Raw genomic sequence first — 20680 nt, forward strand, 5'->3', positions numbered from 1 at the left:
TCTCATCCACTCACCAGTTTGTGAATGAAGCCAACAGGAACACAAACCACACCGGCAGGGAGTAGTATCCCTCAGAAAGGGAAGTCCAGAGGATTGTGGCTGTTGTATGTGGCACTGGGGACATATAATCTGTGGTCTGTTTCAAAGCAAGAGTCATGGCGGCCCTGGCCTGGGTTAGGCCTACTTCAGTCTCCCGTGAAGAGAAGCATTCACAGTATTCCTGTTGCTCCAGACCCCTCCATCCCCCCTCCCCTCCTCTCATGACATAGAAACAGTATTAATATGCCGTGAATGGAGACCGACAGACAGCCATTATCTGGCTCTGCAGCTTCCAGTCGAGCAGGATGCCTCGTCGAAAGCCAGAGGCAAATATTTCCCTGCATGACTGGTGAAGTCCTCTTGTCTTGACCACTGTGGCTGGTGTCATGTCAGCTCAGCCTGCAGGGCCCGTAACTGTTGGGTTTCCTGCTTGACTCAGAATATCCTCTGGGAGATCTGAATGAACTTTGTTGAGTGTCAAAGTGATCCTGTGCAAAGTTGAATCCTGCAGTTGTTGGGTTCTTAAGGGCCACTTTAAAAATCTGAAACAAATACCAGCAACTCTGAGGGATTCAAGGCTGAAGTGTTCAAATGCTTTTAATTACTCTTGATTATAAGCTATTTACAGATACATTTTAATGCTGTCAGAAATTACATGTATTTCATCATGGTTGAGGTCAGATAAATACAAAAGGAATCTAAAGACTGGAGGGGAACTCTCCATATTAAATGACCACCTTGCCTTGCTCTTGAGTCTTAGCCTTTGGTTGTCATGGAGATCTAATTGGACTTCTTTTATATTCTACCTATAAGTGTTCATTTCACTCTGTGAATGAAATGGCATGGGAACAGCCCAGCCCTTTCACTCCTGTGTGATTGCACTCCTATGAGGGCTGCAATTGGCCACAGGCAGAGAAGCAGCTGTCTTCAATAGTTGGTCGTGGTCGGCCTCACCACTCGCATGGATATTAAGCAGGGAGCTCTGCACAATGGTGTCAACTTTGACGCAGGAAATAAAGATTTTCAAGCTGAACATGTTGTCTTGCATGACTAAATGTGAGTGTATTTTTGTAGAATGAATTGGTTTCTGGTTGTGTTGCTAGTTTGTGTCTCTTTACTTAACTCAAAATCATTATTTTCTTTGCTTTTGTTGATAATGTTTTCTTTCCCTCCCCCCCAAAAAAACAAAATTAAAATGAGCTTTTCTGACCCTTGGATAGAAGGCGCAGATTTTGTTTAACCTTAGACCACCTGGCCCCGCCTGAGCCACTGGTGTCATGGTGTTAAATCCAACGTACTGGACTGTATTTATAAGCAGCCTTTCATGTTTATTCATTGGTGCTTAAAGATTCATCCACCACTGGGTCTAATGATGTTCCACTGGGGACTAGACTTCAGCGTAAGTGGGAGTCAAGTGCAACAGCTTGTGGTAAAATTCAGTGTACTGGTCCGTGTACTGGCCTTGTGTTAACGCTAGTGTCAGACACCCAAACGGACCCCCACACAGGCAGCAGCAGAACCCGACTCGTAATATTTGTGTTGATAGTTTCTGAAGTCTCTGCTGAACACGAGTGGGATGTATATATCGCTGTCTTTCTGGAACGGCTGCGCTGGTTGTTGTGTTAAAGGTGCTGTTAATTTCTCCAACATTCACACTCCCAGTGGCTGGTGACAGAAGATCTTGAGATTCAAAAATGATCAGTTGTGATCAAATCTGATGATAAATCGGATTGAACCGTTACAACAGCAGCTTGCTGGCTGAAGTTCACTGTAGTCAACTTCCTTTAATGACTGACACTCGAATGGGTTTACTTCATATTCCCCATAAACTGTGACTAAGAAAAATCAAATCATAGGTTCGGGGAGTTTTTATTTTCATACTTAAAAATCAGTCAAGTTAAATAAATCATTTTCAAATCAAAAGGTGTCATGCTACATGCTGCCAGCGCTGGTGCTGATTGGATTTTGTGATGCTCAGATGTGTTTCTTCCTTGTAAATCTGGAACAGTTAACTGCAGCTTGTTCCCAAACCCAGGAAAAAAGTATTTTTATTACATCCTATTATACTGAATATAACCTCACCAGGACCGGTCTTGTAGAGCCACAGGGATTATTTCCTCTCTCACAGCCAAGGTGGGTCAAAGCCTGACCTCCTGTGCTTGTCAGGGGGGACAGCACAGCTGTGACATCATCAGCGCAACCAGCTTCTCTGCATCAATGGCTTCACTTTCTTTGGTTGCTACCAAACACTGGTGAAACACAATCAGTAACATTGATAAACTCAAGGGTTTTTCTGTTTCAGCTGTATTTGGATTTACCAGTAGCAACAAGTGACTAATGTTTAACATTTGATTACATCACACCGGAATTTGTCTGTTGATGTGAGAGAACAACGCATCAACTGACCCTGCGTAGTATCGGAGTAATCTCTCGTAGTGACACTTCACCCATCCTTATAGCCTGTCTCGGCTCATTGTTTGACAAACAGCTGAGTCACTTCAAACTGGTGAATTTTATGGCGCATTCAGTAGCTGAAGAGTTTGAGATTTCACCAGGAATTCATAGAGAGACCGTGAATGTTCTGTAAAAGTTTGCTGTTGTGTTTGCTCTATCAGTTTAGTAGGAATACTATGTCAGTGTTCACAGCTTGTTTCCGTTGCCCCACGTGGCCAGAAAAGGTCAATGTAAGTTAAAGTGAAGCAGAGCACTCAAAGACAAATGTCCTCAGTCCATGTTGTCAGTTGTTCGTGTCTTCCGCTGTCGAGTCAGCTGGTATCAGGGTGAAGGAATATATTGTTCGTATGGCTCTCAACTCACAAGTCTGTTTCCAAACACTTCGCCCCTACTTACATTGACTGAGGTCTCTGATGTCTGGTACGGCAAGACTAATATAGCTCTGAAGGTGTTATGATCAGGATTTGAATAAACCTCTCGTAGAATGAATGTAGAATGTCCATTTAACTGCTGACTGGAACTGGTTTTTGTTGTTTTTTTAACTGGTTTTGGAACTTTAATTCTAATTCAAGCTGCAAGTAAGATCAGTCCCTGTGGAGTCCATTTACAGCAGTTTTCTGTACTATGGCAAGAAATATGAAAGAATCCATGTAATTTCCTGCTTCCATCAGGTGGCAGGATGACTACTCTGCCCTGACTGGGTTCATCCTTGGCCCCTACTATAGTCCCTCCACCATCGTTGGAGAACATTGGCCTTACAGTTTTGTGTAATCCCACTGATTAATACCACATTTAAAAAAAAAAACAACAACAACTCCTTGACTAAGGTAAACAATTGTGTCACAGGATTTCGTTTCATTTCAAGGAAGGAGTCATTACCCCAGATGATGGAGTTCAAGTATCTCAGGGTGAAGCAAGTACGAAGCAGGAGATGTAGCGGAGAATCAGGGGAGCGGGAGCGGTTTCGCTTCACTCTTCTGCACCGTAGTAACAAAAAGAGAGCTGAGCCAAAGGACAGGGCTCTCGATCTCTCTGTCAGTCTTCACTCCCACCATCACCTACAGACATGAAATATGGGTCACGACTAAAAGAACAAGATCCTGAATACAAGCAGCCAAAATGTGTTTCCTTTTTATGATGGTTGTGTCTTTCTTGGGGATAGGGTGAAGACGTTCCCTCATCTGGGAAGGACTCTGAGTAGAACCACTGCTCCTTTGCCGGTTGAGTTGCTTTGGGTATCTGGTCAGGATGCCACCTGGACGCCTCACTAGGGAGGTGTCTCAGGCACGTACAGCTGGAAGGAGGCAGGAGGGCACACCGAGGACAAGGTGGAGGCACTTAATGTCCACGCTGGCCTCGGAACACCTCGTGATCCCCCAGTCTGAGCTGGTCAATGTGGCCATGTAAGGGGAAGTTCTGGGTTCCCAGCTGAGCTACGTCCTCTGTGACTTGACTCCAGATAAGCAGTTGATAATGGATGGATGGATTGATAATCTGATTTTATGGGCTTTTTTTTTTTTTTTGGGTGGGTACAGATGTAAATTCATAGGAAATTGCCCTGCACTTTACCAAGGCGTGCGTCACAGCATTTTTAGCTACTGCTAATTTCCAATGCCCGTTCCTATTGGGGCCTTTACATAATAGATATAAGCACAAGTAAAAATGTAACAAACTCACAGACAACATACTAGAACTTTGTAGTATATTTTGTAGACCCTATCAAATTGCCAGGGTACACATCTATCGATACATCCACATCCAGTTATAAGCCTGCACATGACTACATGTCTGATAGGCTTTTAAAAAAAATTCCTCATTTTCTCAATAGTAGTCTTTTCAGTTTGCCATTGTTATCTAGGGGTGGTTGTGATGTGAATTTTTTAGTATTGGGGCCAGCACTATGATTAAACAAAATATGCCAAACTGCCATATCAAACAATGAACATTACTTGGAAGTTTAAGGAGTGATTAAGCTCAGGAAAATGATCAGAGAGTTAGTAATCAAGCCCGAGAGTGAAACAGGTTCTGACACCTTTCCTCTCTCGGTGCTCTGGCCAGGTTTTGGATGTTACTCAACAGCTTTGGAGGTTTAATAAGCAGCCCTGTCGTTATCCCAGTGTCACTCAAGCCAGAGCTGTAGCTTATTATAAGTAATCACATAATAACACCGTGAGAGGAGAAGGGATGGAAAAGAGTCATTTGTGATTCCATGTCCTGTTACATTTTATGTTGCAACTCTATTGGTAAGAGAGCTCTGTCAGTTTTACGTTGGCCGTCTGGTTAGCTTATCTCAGCGGTGACTGCTTGAAGTGCTCCTCTGGTCTGAAAATATTCACTGGTGTTGCAGAACACGAGCTCAAAGTCAGGAGCATGAGAACTGCACGGCTATGTTTTTAATACATTTATTCTCTGATAGATGGGTTGGCTTGCCTGTCTTGTCTGCAGGGAGTAGTGTGATGAAACTGTTAGAAAGATCTTTGCTCTCCTTTTACGGTTCCTATGTGTCAGTCCACATATCTGGAGGCTCAATCGAAAGAAACCAGACCGAAGATGAAAAGCTCTTTGTCAGTAAATCTGTCTATAGAATAAGGATGGATGTTTGGCTCAATGACCTGTTTTCCTTCCCGATACTTGTTCTAACACCCAGACTTGCCCTTAGGCCCGTCCACGGTATTCTAAATGTAAAACTATTTGAAACAATGACTTCAGCGTCAAGGCTACAAGAGACTAGCAGTGTCATAAAGAAACAGTTGTCACGTCGGCACCTCACTATCACCCTCTTGTCCACTTGTATGTCAAGGCCAATTAGTTTGTGAAATCATGGCCGTTGTTATTTCATCAGCTTCCCTCATCCGGGTGTGAATTTCACCGACCCATCAGCCACACAGTTCTTTTAATGGAAAGTGCCGACAGCGCCGGACCTAAAACTGACACAAATAGAAGCACTTGGCCAGTTCCTCTTAAATTAATGATACCAACACATACGTCTGTCGAGAAAGACCAGACATTATAAGAGTGCTTCTTCCCAGGAGTCCAAACACACATCAAGATGCATCTCTGAGGAGCTCAGAGATAAAACCCTGCAGTATCATTGTGGCGAAGGCCAGCAACAGCAGCGACTTCCCACCTCCGTCACTTCCATCAACACCGTGACACATCATGCTGCCTCTCTGGAAGCAATGCAGAAAACTAAGTCATGCTCCTGAAAGGCCCGTTGGTGTGAACGGTTGTTACCTCACATCCTCTTCCATCCAATTCTCACAGATACCATATAACAGTCACCAATCACTGAATAAAGTCTATTTAAGGTGTGTGTGTGTGAGTGTGAGTGTGAGTGTGAGAGCAAGCAAGCAAGCACTTGGAGGAGTGACCCCCAAACTGGGTGAGTGGCTGCAGCAGATTCCAGGAACAACACCTGAAACCTCAGTCCAGAAGAGTGCAGTCCACCTCTGGTAGAGGACCCAAACTAGAGGATGACACACAACCACTCTACAAGGGGGAGAGGGAGATTTTTTTTTTTTATATGCATATATTTCAGTATCACAGATTCGCCTCGAGGGGCTGAGCTTGGCCGTTAGAGCTGAGTCATTCTCTTAATGAAGGGGAGGATGGAAGGAGGAGGGATTCGGGGTTGTTTAGGGTCGTGATGTGGCTTTGGTGTTAGTAAAGGGTTTCTTGATGTCTGCAGGACCAGACAGCAGAGGAAGGAAGGAAGCAGCAGCCACTTTGATTTGGGACTTTACTGAAGTCGGACCACAGTGCAGCTAGAGGACATGTCTCTTTATTTTTTTGGGGGATATTATCAGAACATTTCACACCACTGAGAGGATTCAGGGGTCCCTCAGCTGCTACAATTACTTGAAATGCTTGAATTTTAATGTGGAATTTTAAAGGTTTGCATTTTTAGTACAGAGCTTTTACATTCATTACTTTTATAATCGATCTCTCTGTCGTTATGGTCTGTATGTAACCTTAAAGAACTTATGGACCCATTTTGTAGTTATTTTGAAGGACAGCAGGTCAACAGTACCTGGAAGCTGATGACTGATCTGAGCTGCAGCTCAGCTCCATTTGTCAAGTTATTCTTGTCAGAAATATGGAACAAGTATTGTGTTTTGGTCGGTGTCTGTTCAGAATATGAACTTTTTGAACAAACTATGATGCAAATGTTTGATGGACAAAAAATTATGCCGTCAGGTGTTACACAGATTGGGTAAAATGTGGAACCACTTGTAATCATTAAGGAATCGATTTAAAAAAAAAAAAAAAAAAAAAAAGAGCGTAAGAGCATAAACAAATGTCTCCCAAAACCCCAAAAAGACAGCAAAAGATTGAGGCACGACAAAGAAATATTCATGCTGTGATTTGGTACCCAAAGCTTTTGACGTTTGTTGGCTAAATACGTTGGCGGTAAGGTGCTGCAAAAGCTTGAGATCTACAGTGAAAATGCTTAAAAGGTGCCTTTATTCAAGAAAAGCTTTGCGGACATCCCTAAGCAGACTAAACATTTCCAGAAAGTAAATACTTGAGGAGAAGAGAGACATTGTGGTTAAAAGAATCAGATTTATGTTTACACCATCAACATCGCACCATCCCCCCCCAGTTTTCATGCACACTTGCCTGTTCCTGAGGACATGAGATGTGTTCAAGAAACAAATTTTTACTCTGTTTTAAATGGACACACAGATGACAACTGGTTTTGTAGGTTAATGGCGCCCTAATTGACCACAAAGTTGCTCATCCTGTCCCATTTCAGGCTGCAGGCAAAGCCGAACGGTGCTGTGCTAAAATCCAAACGTAAATGCTGCAATGAAAGAGCTCAGTTTCAAACACCAGAAGATTGGTTTCTGGCACTGTTAGAGCTTTTAGCCTCCACTGTATCCTCTGATGTAATAATCCTTCTTCTGAACCATTGTTTTTCTACCGTAAAGCGAATCTGAAGCATCGCTATAAACAGAGGCAGATGGGCTGGATTATTTCGGGGGCATCACCCTGGGTTCAGGATGAGAGATTATCACAGCTTGGTCAGAGAGACAACAGCCTTGTTGGCCTCTCGCACAAAGGGCCGACCACCCGTCTTTCTCTTTGTCTGTGTATCATTCGTCCTCAGCTCGCTCGTCCTAAATGCTGGTTCCCTCTCACAAAAGGAATTAAAATGTGTCATTGATGCTATTTTGGTTGTGCTTTGATGAATGATCTGTAGCAAACTGAGTTCATAATAACCACAGACAGGACTGGGTGATGAATCAATATTAGGACATTCATAATTTCCAAATATTACTATCCACACAGCGCAGGACAAATCATTCATGGGATAGAAAACTCTGAGCTGCAGGTGATCAGATACAAACTGTCGTAGTTTTGAACTTAAGTTGGAATGATTTATTTGATCCCATCTTGTCAAATGATGATATCATATTAGCAAGACTTCGTTTAACCCCACATTTGTCCTGATACAGGTCCTGCTTGAACATGTTGTCAAGAGCAAGTTTCTTTAAGAAAAACTGATTTTTCCCACATGTGAAAATCATCACAATAAATACATGTTCTCTTTTGCTTTCTAGGAACACGCTGTGCGAATGAGTGATTGATACCAACTTCGCTTCTTCAGGTAAATAGAACTTTAACACACACTGCAGTGCTTCAACTTTAATTTCAAAGCCAGACAAGAATATAACCTTCCAATTTTTATCACGTCTTTAAAACTTGATTTTTATGTTCTTTTGGTTTCAGTATCTATTTATTTATTCATTTTTTTTCCCTCAAATGAAAATTTTCTGTTAGTTTGACTTTTATGTCCCCCGTCTTGTGTGTCCTGTGTGTAGGGCAGAATGGGTGTGTGTCCCCTGCTCCTGCTGCTCAGTGTAGCCCTCGGGGCCTCAGCCCAGGATCATGTCCCTGTCACAAGTAAGAGCCATGTCCGTTTCAATCGAATGTATGTCAGTGTTCCCCACAGCTAGCAGAGGTGGGGCAGCATGACAGCGCGACGTGTCATGGCTTTTGGCAACTGAAGATGCCACATTAATTATGTCAGTTTTCAAACTTGTTTAAAAAGTGTCAAACGTTTCGCACACAAGTGTCAGGAGGATGCTTTGTGCGGCACGTGATGAGCAGCGTGGAATCGTGACAGTTCACAAGTGTTGAGCGCAGCAGCTGTCTGTACACCACTGGCTCATTAAAATGAGGATAAGAGAAAACAGCCACATTAGGCTCCTCCACTGTTAACGTTTAGCTTATAAAACCAGCAGATTAATGGTGTTGAGCATCACACAATCCCTGCAAAATTACTAGTGTCACAATTGGATCCAATTAACATGTAACATTCGGAAAATTACGAGAGCCAGATGATTAAATTATTTCTGTTCAAGTTAGCAGAGGACTAACAGGAAGTAGACAACTGTGCCGATGGAGCGTGAGCAGTATCTCTCCTCCCAGCAGTGCAGGAATGTCGGCTCATACACTGGTGCCGTGTAAGGTGAAATTCAGAGATTTACCTGGTCACAATTAACTTGATGAACAACTCCTTTGGCTTGAATGTGAGGGATGTTCATTAATATGAAAATATTATCGACTGCAGCTTTAAAGGTTAGTCCTCTTTCAACGAGCATTTGGCTCCAGCCTCCTCCATTTTAACCAGCTCCTCCTAGACCCTTGCTTGTGTCTGCAGCAGTTGTAGCATTTATTCACCGACACATACAGGTTTGTGTAATCACTTATCGATCTTTAGCAGTTTTATTTCAGACTGCAGCAAAGTTCCACTTTTTAGAAACCTCATGGTATTAAAGGTTTGTGGATCGTGTTGACCTGGAACTACAGCTACCACCAGACTGAGAATGAATGGAGTTAAACTAATGATGTCTCTACCGCACGCCTACTGATGTTTTACACATAATCTATACCCTTATTTTACGGTGGATCGTGTATAAGGATTCAGACTTCAGGTCCCAGGTTTTACTTTAAAAAAAAATTATGAAAGTTCTCTGATGCTTTGTCATGTCGAGGCATGTCGGAAGTCCAGCCTGGGAAGGTCTTAATCTCGCTGGGCGGGCAGCTCCAGAACATCCTATCTGTGGGAAACTCTCTATTTACTCGCCTTTTAAAGGTTAAAGAGTCACAGAAGAAAAAGCTTTACTTGACTTACAGTTATCCTCTTCCTTCCAGGTCCTCCAAATATCACTGCCAAGCCCACAGACCCCCCTGCTGCCCCCGTCCTCAATGTCACAGTCGCAGTCACACAAGCCCCCGCACTTCCACCCACCACTCTCCCCCTCGATGTCATCCCGGTGACAGCAATCACTACATCAACTACTACAACAACAACAACAGCAACGACGAACACAAGCCCAGCTGGTGATGAGGACGTACAAGTGGCTGGTCCAAATGCTACAGTGAGGTTGGCACAGATCCCACCTCCCCCACCTCCAGCTCCTACTGAAGCCCCCCAGACCCTACCAAATTCTGAGGCCCCCCCTCCCCCCACCACAGCCGGAACAGAGAACGAGACTTCAGCTATGGTGCCAGACACCCCAACTCCAGAAATTTACTGTGACTTGTTGGTGGAGACTGAGACCACCACAGAAGCTGACCAGGTCTTCACCTCCTACACCAGCCCACATGGTGAGTATTAGTGCGTGCAGGACTGTGAGTTGTTGTGTTGTATCTTGGTCCTCCAGAGAGGCTGCACCCTGCAAATTATACTTTTAGATGGAGGAGAACGTGCATGTTTGTCCCAGACTCCTGCATAAACCTGTTGTTTTCATTTATTTTGGGGAAAATGAAATGTAAATATTAGCAATCCCATTCGAATCATGAATATGCTGTCAAACTAAACACACTAAATAGCTCCGTGGTGCATGTTTCAGCTTAGATATCCACTCTGTGACACTATTCCTAGAACTGAAGAGGGAGGAATTTTGTCTGAACCTGTTGTTTAACAGATCCCAGGTCCACCAGCAGCCGCAGCTCTCAACAGACCAGAATTCTATGAAGCAACAAAATGTGCTCAGATGTGATTGAAAGGGCAGTGACTCATTTTATCTCCAATGGAAAAACGCCTACTTACCGTGCCTCACAGGGCATTGCTTCCACTCTTTCTCTTATTCAAAAAAAAAAAACAAAAAACCTGCAAATGAAAACAAGAAGCTCACTTTTTACTGCACTGAGCAATTCAGGACAGTGCGGGACATCACGGAGACTCACTTTATCGTAACAAATAGTTGCAGATTGTGTCTTAAAGCTCCGCTGAAGGGCTTTGCTCTTTGGGTTCATTTGATTTTATCTGTGGCAGAACTGCAGTCACTGCTAAACTACATGTCAGTATCCAGAAAGGTTTTTCCTGATTAAAGATGACATGGCAGTCCTTTACTGTGCATCTTAGTAGAAGTGGGCAAAATGGCCAGAATCTTCTAGATGTCCTTCTATATTGCAGTAGATATCACGATACAGGTACTATTGTAAAAAATTCATTTAAAAATCGTCACTTCAATGTTTTTTTGTTTTTTCATATTTGGATCGCCCATATAACCAAGTCCCACTACGAATGCTTCTTGTTTTTGGGGGTATTTACGATTTTCCTCTCCTCCTCCATGTCTGCCTGAATCCTGTTTCCTTGCAAGGCTGCAGGATTTGTGAAGTCTTAAGAATCTCAAACTCAGATTTGCTGCACAGCCCAACCCGAACACAGCTCAAATCAAACGATGCACTGTAGATGGCTGTCACTTGTCTTTCACTGTAATTCTCGTCACGTTTTAGGTGAATAGGAGCCCCGGTAACATTTCAGTGCTCCATGCTGTAAGAGGGCCTGGGGGAAGTAAATGTTGACAGATTGAAAGAATGTCACTACACACAGGTAATAAATTAATACCAGAATGACACCCCCACGTCTGAGGCTACAGGCGCGCTGTCGTACCTCACTGCACCGTCACTTATGCCACAGTGGAGGTCGTGGCCCGATTTGTCATCTTAGGAACTCCGGCAGGGAATTTCATTATATGTGGCACAAGCATCCGCTTCAAGTCCAGTACTGACTGAGTGTAGGTGGTCAGAGGTTACTGCTCACAAAGAAGCTCAATGATGTTTGTCATAACGGTATGATTTACCTACAGGTGACACAAATGTCCAGCAAATGCGATGAAGTGATGACAAATTTCAGGTCAAAGGCCTCCCTACCTGTTGGATCATGATGACTCTCCTGGGCATAACTCAGGAACTGAAAGGCAGAGTGCGACCATAAACTGCGGTGATGATCTGGATCTTGCTGGGTTGAAGATCTATGTGCAGCATTAGCGTTTCTTAGAATTTGTTGCATATTTGCAGCAGCGATACAGTCTGCTGTCATGGCTGGATCAGAGTCATCTCCACTGGCCAAACCGACCTGCGGGAGTCTGTTAGACACAGACAGGGTTCAGGAAGGGACGGTCTGACCTGTCCCTTCCTGACAAGAGCTTCAGTCCGGTTCAGTTTTTTTTTTTTATTGATTTGAATCCCCGGGGTACTTGTGTAACTCCACCCTCTTCACTTCCTCTCCCTGGAGAACCACCAGGACAGGGTCAGCCTGTTCTCCTGCCCTTCCACCACACCGCTTTCTGGCTTTGAGCTTCAGGTGGCGGTGATGTAGGGAAGCTCTCTCACTCTTCTGCACTTCGATATCATGGCATATTATATAGTTTACTCTGTCAAGAAAAAATACACTTAATACCTTTTAACAGATTCCCTAAAAACTACTCTCTGCGACAGACTGGTTGATGCAGGCCTGCAGCCATGAGGCAGGCGGCTCTGCCCTGTTGTTCCATCTAGCGTTGTGTTATTCATGCAGGCTGTCAAAGCAACAGCAACAGCTAGAAAGAGCAAGCCACAGACTTCTCTGGTCAAGAGTCGACCTTTTAATATTTTATTAGGCTGTACACTTTTCTGCTTTTACTCTCCATTGTAGCAGGGCTGGAAATATCCTGACATGACACGCCTCCATTTGACCAGTCATCCACGAGGATTAGGATACTGCCAAACTTAAAGACCCCGAACTCACCAAAAGCTGCTCCTCTAGTGGCAAATAAACAGGATCTGATGGAAAATTGTGTTTGTATATTAAGTCTTTTTTTTATGATTACCAGCATTTATAATTTGTGATATATTAATTTTAGTACATCAAACTCTAGAAAAATAGTCCCTCCTTTTATTTTGTTACGCAACGCTGAAACTACAGAACTAAAGCAAATGTAGGGCTCTCGGGTGATTTATATTTTTTAATCCAATTACATGTTTTATAATTGATCTCAATTAATTGCATTCATTAATTTTGGCTGTGACAAGCATTTAAGATATTTAATTTCCAAAAGACTTAAGTAACTGCTTGAAGAAAGGAAAAGATAGAATTTAGAGGTGGACATCTTTTTTTTTATTTCCCAGGACTCAGAAAACATTTCACTGTTCACATGCAAGGACAGCCATAATAATCAATAGATGAACCCAGAATGACCAACAGAACATCTCAGGCCCCTATCATCAGTCAGCAACACCTGCTTACATCGCTGTTTTAAAAACCACGGCCTGAGCTTGTTCCATGATATGTGAGGTCACCTTCTTTTAAGTTTATCTCCAGCAGCTTAGACATGGCCGAGTCGTAACGCTGCCCTCCGCTCGTTCCTCTCAGCTCTCCTTCTCCTAAGGTGGCCATTAAATGCCTTCAGTTTTTTACTACATTATCTTTTCTGTAATTAATTAAACAAAATCAATCGGTCATTAATGTCAGCCCTATATAAACTAACTAGAAATAAAAAATAACTAGAAATACTACACTGCTATAAATCTGGTTGATGTGATAAAGATGGTTTTATTCTTTACAGTAATGATATAAAGTGTGTTTGGGGTCATCCTGCTCAACAGGAATCCAAAATCTCCAAGACCTAAAGTGATGCATTATCCTTCACTTTGCCTTTCACTTTCTTGGTCAGGTGTCTTGAACTCACTAAGTTTTCTCCCTGCATGGCGTATAACGTCAGCCACGTTGCAAGCTAGAGGTTACTGGAGACCGGCTACTAACGCCACCAAAAACTGTAGAAACTCCTGTTTACACACACACACACACACTCAAACACATCATCTGGTATAATCCACGTGTTTCCTTAAGAGCTGTAGCTTGTTCATTCATTTGTTTTTAGCTCGAATGAAAGTCTTTTTGGAGTGTTGAGGTCAAACAAATCATGCCGGGGGGGGGGGGGGGGGGTCAAGATAGCAAACGGTGAGTCATTGAAAGACAAACTACACTTTTTTGAGCCAAAGATAAAGGTTTAAATGGCCTTCATAGTCCTGGTCAACACTATTGCAGCATATATGTGCATTTTGTGTGTTATAGTACTTAATTTATTGGGTTCAGAGGTGTGTAACTGTGTGTCTCAGGGTGAGCTGTCTATGTTTCCTTTGTGGAGAGCTGTGACCAGTTTTAGATGCCACTAAATCTGTCAAGGCCGCATCAGTTCCACATGACACTTGCGGCCTGCCGGTCTCCTCACTGTGCACATTGTCTGAGAGAGAACACTGCCAAGTCCTGGGACTTGTGCGTGGAAATGCGACATAACAAGGCAGCATTCCAAACTACTTCCTCCAGAACGTACACATGGAGCATGAAGTCAAGTGATGCGTATTTTTTGTCCAAAGAGCTTTCTTGAATTTGACCTGGGGAACAGCTGATTTTGTCCATGTGTTGTTCGCCCCATTGTACTTTTTTTTTGGTTCTAGAGAAATCTCTTCTTTTGTCGCGGCCGAATGTGTCTTACAGACCAGCACACAAATGGCAGCCAGCGTTTTCTTTTACACCGACTCCTGCTGTTGTTCAGGCAAAACTCACGTCTGTTGTGTTTAACCGCGGCAGTGAAAGGTCACAGGGAAGACGATAGTGTTGCAGTAACTCACGCACGTGATGGAAACATCCGAGCCGGTCAGCCATTGTAGTTTTACAAACAATATTTAACTTGAACTCTGTCTCATTTGTAATGATCACAACCCTCAAGCCTCTTTCTCCTCCACATTCTTAAGCCAGGAAAAAAAAAAAAGAAAAAAAGAAACACATCCTGACAGTCGCCTACACGCTTTCTAGCCTCTGTCATGTAGAAAGGATTTGAACATTTACACACTGAATAATTCATGCAGAATTCACAGAAAACATCCTAAATGTTTCAGGATCTGATACAGTCGTTCTCGGCCTGCTGCTGTCATCCTGGCTATTACCAGTTATGGAAGCAAAGGCTTGACCCTCCGTTAAACTGTGATTTATCTGTTCTAAGAGACAGCCTGTTGCACTGGCACTGTAACGCCATTTGTATTTTTTTCCTTTTGAAAGCCATTTAAATATTAACATGGATCATGGAAAGGAAAGAGGGGCCGGTGTTGAGTAACTTTCATATCCAGCGTCTTCTTGGCTGCATCACGTGTGTGGTAACACATGAAAACAAATATTTGATCAAATATAAATAAAAGCTGATAATGTTGACTAAATTGGACCTTAAATGATTTGGAATTGTTTGGTATTTTGGGGAATTGAATAACACAACACAAGGTCACTCAAATGTGGAGCTTAATTTGTGTCTTTATTATGCAATCAAACAATATAATTTTGAGAGCTAGACTTTCCGCCCTGTAATCAAAAATAGATTTGAGAGCAAAACTACAGAGTTGAAATCACAACAAACAAAAGAAAGAAAAAAAAAACCTTCCTTCCATTTCCTTTATTATCTTGAAGTTTTGTTTGTATTTAAAGCCGTTTGGTTTGTGAGGTAAAAACCTTCGCTCTCGGATTGAAAAGTTTTGGTCCAGTTCGGTGAACGTGGTGGGCGGGACCTAGACGTGGTTGGTTGTGATCAGTGACAGCTCTACAGCAGCTAATGCAGAAGTGGAGCTGCTGTGTATTGGAACAGGAAGACAATACCGATATGGGAGGATTATTGGCATTATTGTTACGTTTGAGTGGTCCCTTCATATTGCTTTTATTTAAGATGTTATGATGGTTTAAAAAATACATTCTATTTTGTCTGCCCGTGGCTGCCGGCTTAACTCATCAAGCTTATTCCCAGCAGTTCATGAGGGGATACACTTTTTTTTAAAACGACACATCTCTCTAACTGCAGTAACGTAGACAACAGGCCTTATTTTCACCTGAATGAGCCGTCCTCCAGCCTGGATGAAGTACAGTGCCACACAGAAAAGAAATACCACAAACATCTTCAGTAACTTCAATCCATTATGGCCCCACCAAAATCACTTCACCCATCAGAGCTTATTATACTACACCGTGTAATGTGCAGCTCTCAGGAACTATCTTTTTACAAGGTTTTTTCACCTCGGTTTGAATAAGCCTGATGGTAAAACCTTTGTTCGGTAAAAACACTATGAGCTGTTTTTACTTGTGGCCTCCTCAAGAATTCACGCGAGGAACGTAGGTGAGGGAAATGACGTCATTGCAGAGTAATTAATCAAACTAATGAGATCTGGTCTTCTTTGCTCCGCTTTCCTTCCATGACAAAGACAACAGCCCTTCTGATGAAATGCCAATCATAGCGGTGATGGTGGCCCTGTCCTCCCTGCTGGTCATCATCTTCATCATCATCATCCTCTACATGCTCAGGTGGGTGAAATACAGTTCATGTTACGTACAACCCAGGAGACCCTAAGGTGCTGCTGTAACCATGGAAATAAGCGATGATTGGCCTCCAGCTGGGAGACCACATTAGTTAGTGTGTGTGTGTGCGTGTGTGTGCGCGTGCGTGCGTGTTAGTGTGTGTGTGTGTGTGTGTGTGTGTGTGTGTGTGTGTGTGTGTGTGTGTATTTAACCAACAGAGTGAGGACACTTTTGGAAAGTGAGGACATTTTAGCCGGTCCTCACATCTTCAAAGGGCCGTTTGAAGGTCAAGACTTGGTTCGAGGGTTGAGGTTAGAATCAGGTTCTGGTTAGGTTTAGGGTCAAGGTTAGGGTCAGGCAGTCAGTTGAGATGGTTAAGTTTAGGGTGAGGGGCTAGGGAGTGTATTACGTCAATGAAAGTCCTCACAAAGATATGTGTGTGCACGCGTGTGTATGTTAATATGCCATTTGATCTTTGTTGATTGACAGGTTTAAAAAGTACAAGCAGGCGGGAAGCCATTCAAACTCCTTCCGACTGACGAATGGGAGATCAGATGACACAGGTAAAACAAGATCACGTGTGTTTGTGTCGGCAGATGTAAATGCGTCATCAGCGCGCGTGCACACACACACACACACACACACTTCTTAGTTTTAGTCAGCAGACCTATTCTGCTGGCTTGACCAAACTTGTATCCGCCAGTCGTTCCTGATCAGACTTGACTAATCTTAAGCCAATAACTGATAACATTTCAATGACTGGCAGAAGGCTTTTGTTCACTGTCATTACCTAACCAGCAGCTCCAGCCTGTTGCCGCCTTGCATCACACTGCCCTCTGGTGGTCACCGTAAGATAAGACAGTTAATGATGAAGTCAGAGTTACACAGTGGTTCTGCTCTCATGTTCTTACCCTGTCTCCCATGTCTATCTCCACCTGTCCTACCCCTCCTGTTCCTTCCCTCCTCTCCTCCCTTCCTGCACGCCGGTGCAGAACTCCAGAGCGTGCCTCTATTGGCCCGTTCACCCAGCACAAACAGGAAGTACCCGCCTCTTCCTGTGGACAAGCTTGAGGAAGAAATGAATCGTCGCATGGCCGATGATAACAAGCTCTTCAGGGAGGAGTTTAACGTATGTCACACTCAAACACACACCCTCTGATAACTGAGACAACAGCCCGTGATGGAGATTCGCGTTTGCTGTGCATTTTTGTGGACCAGATCCTTCATTCCCGGACATGAATAGTTGAACTAACTCAAAATCGTGATAAATGCTTGAAAGGTTCAACGTCTGACCCTCCATGAATGAATGAAATACAGTTAGCAGTTCTTAAAGTTGGACAAAACAACTTAACATCACCTCACAATCTATACTTGCCAGATAGAAAAAGCAGCAAATTTTGTGACATAATCCTGAATACTCTCTTTATGTACTTCAATATTCTGTGTACTTCAATTGTTTGGAGGTGCACTGGTTTAACATGTGATTGGATAATTGTAGTTTTATGCTCAGTTTTGTGGCATAAATTAGTTTATAACTGTTTCTGGTGCAAAAAAATCACTGTGTGTTGTCCCTGTCAAATACAGACACACACAAAAATATCTAAACATTCATATTGATTAAGCAGCTTCCAATACAAGACAAGAGGTGTTTGTTATAGGGGCCAGGAAATAATGTCTAGGATTCCTGTCTCATCTAAATACATTTTTTGTGTTCAGGCTCTGCCGGTCTGCCCCATCCAGGCATCATGTGATGCTGCCTCCAAGGAAGAGAATAAAGAGAAGAACAGATACGTCAACATCCTCCCGTGTAAGCGATGAAGCCTGACACGACAGAGACAGAACTCACTGTCAATATTTGTGAATTTTAGGTTTTTAAAACAATCCATCGGTAAAATTGTGGTCAACATCAGACATTTGACTGTCAGAGGCTGTGATTTAGTGATTTACTGTGGTCATAATTATGTGGTGGGGGACAAATAATTTGGATGGAAAAGTTGTGATGTGTAATTAACATTCCTTCAATGTGCTCCTTGTCTCGGTTGATTTTCCCTTCACGTCTCCTCTCTCTCCCTCTTTCTCCCTCCCTCAGATGATCACTCCAGGGTGCATCTCTCATCACTGGAGGGAGTCCCCGACTCTGACTTCATCAATGCTTCCTTTATAAATGTTTGTATTAGCTCAACCCTTAGTTCACAATACAAACAGTTGTGCTTTGACTTGGAAATAACAGACTTGTAATTTTGCTGCTCTCTTCCTTTTACAGGGTTACCAGGAGAAGAATAAGTTTATTGCAGCTCAAGGTAACAGTTGTGGCTGCATGGGAACCGTTAAACATTTATTAAGATTTCTTATCGTCAGCTCATTACTCGTGTGTTTGTGTCTGTCTCCTAGGGCCGAAGGAGGAAACTGTAAATGACTTCTGGCGGATGATCTGGGAGCAGAACACAGCCACTATCGTCATGGTGACCAATCTGAAGGAGAGGAAGGAGGTAGGAGAGGGATGATGATGATGATGATGATGATGATGATGATGATGCTGGTGCTTGTGTTTATATGATCTTAAAACGGCTTCCTTGAGGCACATTTATGCATATAGAATAAACTGTACATGCACAGATTGAATTATTTTATACCACCATTCAGACAGAATTCCCAGTGCTTCAAAGGGGCATACAGTCACAACAAAACTAAAACATTTACAGAAAAAGATGGATGCAGAATGGTTAAAAGTTATTTTATTTGTAAAAGTGAGCGGGAACAAAAGGGTTTGAGCCCAGATTTAAATGAGCCGACCGCTTTAACAGATTTCAAGTGTCCAGGGACGTTGTTCCTGAGGTGAGAAGCACAGTTATTAAAAGCTGCTTCACCGTGTTTGGTTCTCATCTGGGGAACACTGATGGCCTTATACCACCAAATTAGTGCAGGCTCTCAAACCTTGGCTCCGTGTTCTCATCTGTCTTGAGCTTAACCATCGCACTGCGTCATCAACGTCAGCCGCAGTCAGTTGATGCTTGATAGAAAAGTAGAATGATTTTTAAAGCATTGACAAATCAAAAGAAGCTGCTGGATGGATCACCTTTAAGTAGTTTTTATCAAGCTCCTATGTTGGGGTTCGACGCCGGAGTGCATCTTCCGCAGAGGAACAAAACAGTTTGATATATTTTTTTAAATGATTTTGACACGCTGAAGAAGATTGTGGCACCAAAACATCAGCATTGTGCATGATAAAAAACAATCAGAGGCGGTCCGTATGCTCCTGAACCTCATTTGCTTAGTTGATGTTTCATGTCCTTCAAAAGATGGATGCCTGTGTATTCCTCCTGTTCTGTAGGGCTTTAAAACCTCTCCTGACACAAAATTTTGGTATTCGTGCTTCTGGCAGCTTTTATTTGAAAGACTGGGTAACCGTTTAAAAGCAAGGGAACACCTTTACTTTCAGCTGGATTTTATGTTTGAGGTGTTGACTGATAAAACGATTAACTTGAACATTAGCTGAATGATGCACCTCAATGTGAGGACGAGGATCTCAGGGTTGATGCATAACTCCCCATGAGCCTGCAATTCAAGACATGGCCTCTGTCTGACTCAGATTTCTTACTGTTCTCATTTTATCAAGCATATTAGGTCATTACTTAATTGGATCGACTATGACCTCAACATTACCCAACTGAGATGAATTAGGTTGTCATTCCCTCGAGTGTGCAAGCTGAGTGTGACGTTACGCTGTGTTTCAGTGCAAGTGTGCGCAGTACTGGCCGGACCAGGGCTGTTGGACATACGGAAACATCCGGGTCTCTGTGGAGGACACAATGGTTTTAGTGGACTACACCATCCGCAAGTTCTGCATCCAGCAGGTAACCTCGCATGACCAGTTTATTCTGTTCTCCTCTCTGCTAGTGTTAATGTGACTAAATACACAAGAAAACATGAGGGTTTTGACGATTGTGAGCCACATTTATGCTAAAATGGGACTGGACCTGCTTTAACTGTGCCTCAGGTTGGAGATGTGTCTGGGAAAAAGCCTCAGAGACTTGTCACCCAGTTCCATTTCACCAGCTGGCCGGATTTCGGGGTGCCCTTCACCCCAATAGGCATGCTCAAGTTCCTCAAGAAAGTCAAGACCTGCAACCCCCAATATGCAGGGCCAATTGTGGTCCACTGCAGGTGAGTGCAATGTCCTTTTTGTCTTTTCTGTATACGTCACACAACTCACAAGAGGACCTCTCTTTCAATCGCCTTTCCTTTTGGTCTTTTTCTTCTTCTTCTTTTTTTGCCTTCTCAGCGCGGGAGTGGGGAGAACAGGTACATTCATAGTTATAGATGCCATGTTGGACATGATGATCGCTGAGAGGAAGGTGGACGTGTTCGGCTTCGTCACCAGGATCAGAGCCCAACGCTGTCAGATGGTCCAGACTGATGTGAGTCCAGTGGTGGCGTGATGAGAAAGACATACACACAAATACCCAAGTGTCACACCAGTTGACAGTGAGGATTCAGGCTCTGAAGAGCTCTGTATTATTGGGGGGTTGAGATTACGATTGATGCATCTAAAGGCTCATCAGACACCAGAATATAGCG

General features: G+C 43.2%; 1 protein-coding gene across 1 annotated transcript in view; it reads left to right on the plus strand.

The window, feature by feature from the left end:
• Nucleotides 1-20680, plus strand: part of ptpra (protein tyrosine phosphatase receptor type A) — a 34948-nt gene that overhangs the window by 5304 nt on the left and 8964 nt on the right. Inside the window, exons 2-14 of the mRNA XM_086198712.1 lie at nucleotides 8058-8104; nucleotides 8319-8400; nucleotides 9655-10110; nucleotides 16009-16108; nucleotides 16592-16665; nucleotides 17095-17231; nucleotides 17819-17909; nucleotides 18192-18268; nucleotides 18366-18402; nucleotides 18494-18591; nucleotides 19837-19956; nucleotides 20100-20266; nucleotides 20385-20520. Coding sequence (XP_086054838.1) covers nucleotides 8325-8400; nucleotides 9655-10110; nucleotides 16009-16108; nucleotides 16592-16665; nucleotides 17095-17231; nucleotides 17819-17909; nucleotides 18192-18268; nucleotides 18366-18402; nucleotides 18494-18591; nucleotides 19837-19956; nucleotides 20100-20266; nucleotides 20385-20520 — 1569 coding nt within the window. The 5' untranslated portion in view covers nucleotides 8058-8104; nucleotides 8319-8324. The remainder of the gene's footprint in view (nucleotides 1-8057; nucleotides 8105-8318; nucleotides 8401-9654; nucleotides 10111-16008; nucleotides 16109-16591; nucleotides 16666-17094; nucleotides 17232-17818; nucleotides 17910-18191; nucleotides 18269-18365; nucleotides 18403-18493; nucleotides 18592-19836; nucleotides 19957-20099; nucleotides 20267-20384; nucleotides 20521-20680) is intronic.

The sequence above is a fragment of the Aulostomus chinensis genome, chromosome 3, assembly GCF_037954235.1.
Source record: "Aulostomus chinensis isolate RoL2024-O1b breed Wild chromosome 3, RoL_Achi_v1.0, whole genome shotgun sequence".
Lineage (NCBI taxonomy): Eukaryota > Metazoa > Chordata > Actinopteri > Syngnathiformes > Aulostomidae > Aulostomus > Aulostomus chinensis.